The 3,633-nt window shown below is 38.5% G+C and overlaps 1 protein-coding gene across 14 annotated transcripts in view; it reads right to left on the reverse strand.

Annotated features, from left to right (window-relative positions):
* Emsy (EMSY transcriptional repressor, BRCA2 interacting) overlaps positions 1 to 3,633 on the reverse strand; it is a 77,017-nt gene that overhangs the window by 37,129 nt on the left and 36,255 nt on the right. For 13 of the 14 annotated variants that reach the window (XM_029568838.1, XM_029568837.1, XM_008844226.3 and 10 more), the window contains one exon: positions 1,668 to 1,817. The exons of the other annotated variant lie outside the window; for it this stretch is intronic. In XM_029568838.1, the coding sequence (XP_029424698.1) occupies positions 1,668 to 1,817 (150 nt within the window). The remainder of the gene's footprint in view (positions 1 to 1,667; positions 1,818 to 3,633) is intronic. 14 annotated transcript variants of the gene reach the window in all.

Below are 3,633 nucleotides of genomic sequence, written 5' to 3' on the forward strand. Positions count from 1 at the left end.
AAAAAAATCAATTGAAATTAAAAAAGACAAAATAAAATAGGGCTGGAGAAAGATGGGAATATAGAATGTAGAGTTGTTCAATGGGTATAAGCTTTAGTGTATAAAGAGGAAAAGTTCTGGAGAAACAACATTGTGCATATGCTTAATATCAATGTATATTTATACATTTAAAGTTAGCAAATTTTCTGTTGCAGTATATTTTACCATAATTTTTTTTAATGAAAGAAACCATGGATTTTGGAGTCAAACAAATATGGGTTCAAATCCCGGTTCTGCCTCCTACTGGCTGTGTGACCTCAGAGAAATCATGTAAATAACTGAAAATGGAAAAAATAAAGCCTAAAGGAGATCACCTGTAACGCTTGTACAGACTTTTACTACTGGCCAATAAATGACAGCCTATAAAACCTGAGAGTGTATCATTTCACCTAATTTAGACTCTCCTCCTCACAAAGGCAGGTTTAGAGAACATTTAAAATAACAGGAATTGTTAATCATATTATCAATGGTAACAGAGCACTATACACAGAACTTTCTGCACACTTGTATGTGTGCACATGTGTACATTTATGCATGTGAACGTAGGAATATGTGTGCCATAGTATGCACGTGGAAATCAGAGGAAAACCTTGGGTCTGAGTCCTTGCCTGTCACCTCACTTGAAAGGTCTCTTGTTCTGCTCTGTGAACCAGGCTAGCTGGCCCATAAACTTCCATGGATATTTCCTGTCTCAACCTCCCATCTTCCTGTAGGAGTCCTGGGATTACAGATGCTAGTACTATACATCTGGCTTTCATGTTCTGAGGATTTGAACTCAGGTCCTCAGATTTGAACAGCAAGTGACTTTACCCACTCAGTCATTACCTCAGTACCTGGTTTTTTACATACTATTTCACTTAACATTTGTAACAATCAAGCTAGTATTACTGTCCTATTTAAATAGACAAAAAAGATTTAAAGAGATTAAGTAACCTCCTAAAGGTCACAGAGAGTAGCATTATTTCAAATGTTCTACACTGTCACCTCCCCAAGCATACACTGATTGCTCTATCTGGACACAATGGCAGGCTTCCTTCAGTCTAGGTTAACACTACCTTGTAATGTAACACAGACTCTTAACTTCAATAGAGTGGGACCTTGTGAGAGGAGTGTTTTCATTCACTCAGCAAGTCCTGACTGAGCATCTATATATGGTGAGTAAACAGATATGCTCCCTTACTTTGGTGAAGCTTATGGTCACCTAAGGATAAAACAAATCAATACATAACTGATTAAGTAATTAGAAACAGTAAGTGCTAAACAGGAAGAGAACAGAGGACTACGAGGAAAACAATTAACAAAAGAAGGATAACCAGGGGTGGAGGCAGGAGTAGGGAGGAGTTAAGAAATATTTGGGGGGGGCAGGCTCCAAGTTTGATCCCCAGCACCTTATAAACCTGTATGGTGGCATATGCTATAATCCCAGCATTTAGGAAGTAGAGGCAGGAGGATCAAGAGTTCAAGGTCATCCTCAGCTACATAAGAGAATTCTAGGCCAGCCTGGGCTACTTAAGACCCTCTTTGCAAACTGTCTCACTAATCTCTGGATCCACAGGTCACATACATGCTGACATGGGGATTATTTGATGAACACATGGATGCATGGACCAATGCTTGTGAGGACTTACCGGTAGGAGCAGTTACCAGTTTAGTTGTCATAATTGCACCGTTACTGCTAACCACCATAATGGGGGAATTGCTACTGGTGGGCAGAGTTGCAGTCACTGGTTTGGGTAAGATTTTACTTGGCTGAACCTGTTGTGTGATGATTTTAACACCTTTGAAAGAAAAAAGATAAATCTCAGCACAAATTATTTTTAAAAGAATGCCGCTTAGACCAATAGGGCAACAGTCAAACACATTTATTGAGTCTTACCTAGAGATGCCTTAAAAAAAAATTGTGAAAATCTTTAAGCTTTGATAGCTCAAATTCCTCTTTCCTATGGTCTCCGAACTCAAGATGCAACTATCACATTAAAGAATTTCTTCAAGAAAAATAAATCCAGACTTTGGTTTATGGTAACGTATATAAGAGCTTTCAAACCAGTTAGCAACTGGACCTGAACTTTTACAAGCAAATAAAATAATCTGTTCCGTACAAGTACTTGGCATGAAAGGATTGGCAGGAAACATTGAAAACAAAGTTAATGCAGCCTTCTTGGACCCCCAGTACCACCAGTGACTTCTCATAGTTCCTTGAACTTGTATAAAAAAGCTGCTAGAAACCTAATGTATCAGAACAGTTTTGTTTAACTTTTATGGATTTCTGTCTTATTTTCTGTCTGATTTATTTTGTCCTGTTTTGAGATGGGGTCTCATATAGCTAAGAGTGGCTTGGAACTCATGATGTAGTACAGACTAGACCAGAACTAGAGATTCTCCTGTCTCTGCCTCCTGAGTGCTGGGATTACAAATGCTATGCCACAATGCCCATTCTAAATTATGTTTTCTGGCTTTTTGGTAGTACTGAAGATTGAACCCAGAGACTCACACATGCTAGGCAAGCTCTCTGCCACTAAGCCACACCCCCAACTCCTTAAATAACTTTTTAAAAGTATTTTTAATAGTTCACGTTGTCAAATATGGAATTACCAAAAAAGGCCACATTAGTATTGCACCTATGTACAATAAATGTGAATAAATAAGAACTTTAAGGCAACACGTAAAAATTCAACAAAAATGGAGGGAAGTGTTACGATTTCTTTTATGTTTTTTTGTTTTCAATGCTCTAATGCTTACATTGACTTTCCAAATACAAAGTGTTCATTTAAAAGTAAATTCATTATGCTATTTACACATTTAAATAAGTCATAACTAAAGAAAAAATAATTAGTGCCTTTTCCCCACTATTATCTTCGATGAAAATAATTTGTTCTTTGTTTCTATTTATTATTTTATGTGTATGCATGCCTGCATGTAGGTAAGTGCACCTGTGTCATGAAATGCCTTGAGAGGACAGAAGAAGCTGTTGGATCTCCTGGAACTGGAATTACAGAGAGTTGTTAGCTGGCATGTGGGTGCTGGAATTTGAAACTGGGTATTCTGCAAGAACAGCCATTGTTCTGAACTGCTGAGCCATCTCTCCAGCCCCCAATGAAAATAGTTTATAAGATAAAATATCTTATAGAGATAATAAGAATTTATTACTTTTTTTGTGTGGCATGATGCTTAATCTTGATTATCAACTTGATGGGATTTAGAATTTTCATGGAAATAAACCTCTGGGATCTTTGGGAGGGACTTTCTAGGTTAGGCTGAGGTGGGAAGAGCCACACTAAATGTGGATGGCACCATTATATGGCTAGGAGCCTAGACTGAAAGAAGAACTCAACAGCAGCACTGCTCTCAGCTGCTGCAAGTTCTTGGCACCATGGGCTTTCCTACCAGGACCAACTGACCCTAGAACTATGAGCCAAGATAAACCCTTCCTTCTTGTGGAAGACCCAGGTTTGGTTCCTACCACCCATATGGCAGCTAACAACTGTCCATAACTCCAGTTCCAGGGGATCCAACACCCTCTTCTGACCTCCTCCAGCACTGCATGACACGGGTATACTTACATACATTCAGTCAATACTCTCATACACAGTGAAA

This window comes from Nannospalax galili, unplaced genomic scaffold (genome assembly GCF_000622305.1).
Source record: "Nannospalax galili isolate Female #2095 unplaced genomic scaffold, S.galili_v1.0 scaffold278, whole genome shotgun sequence".
Taxonomy (NCBI): Eukaryota; Metazoa; Chordata; class Mammalia; order Rodentia; family Spalacidae; genus Nannospalax; species Nannospalax galili.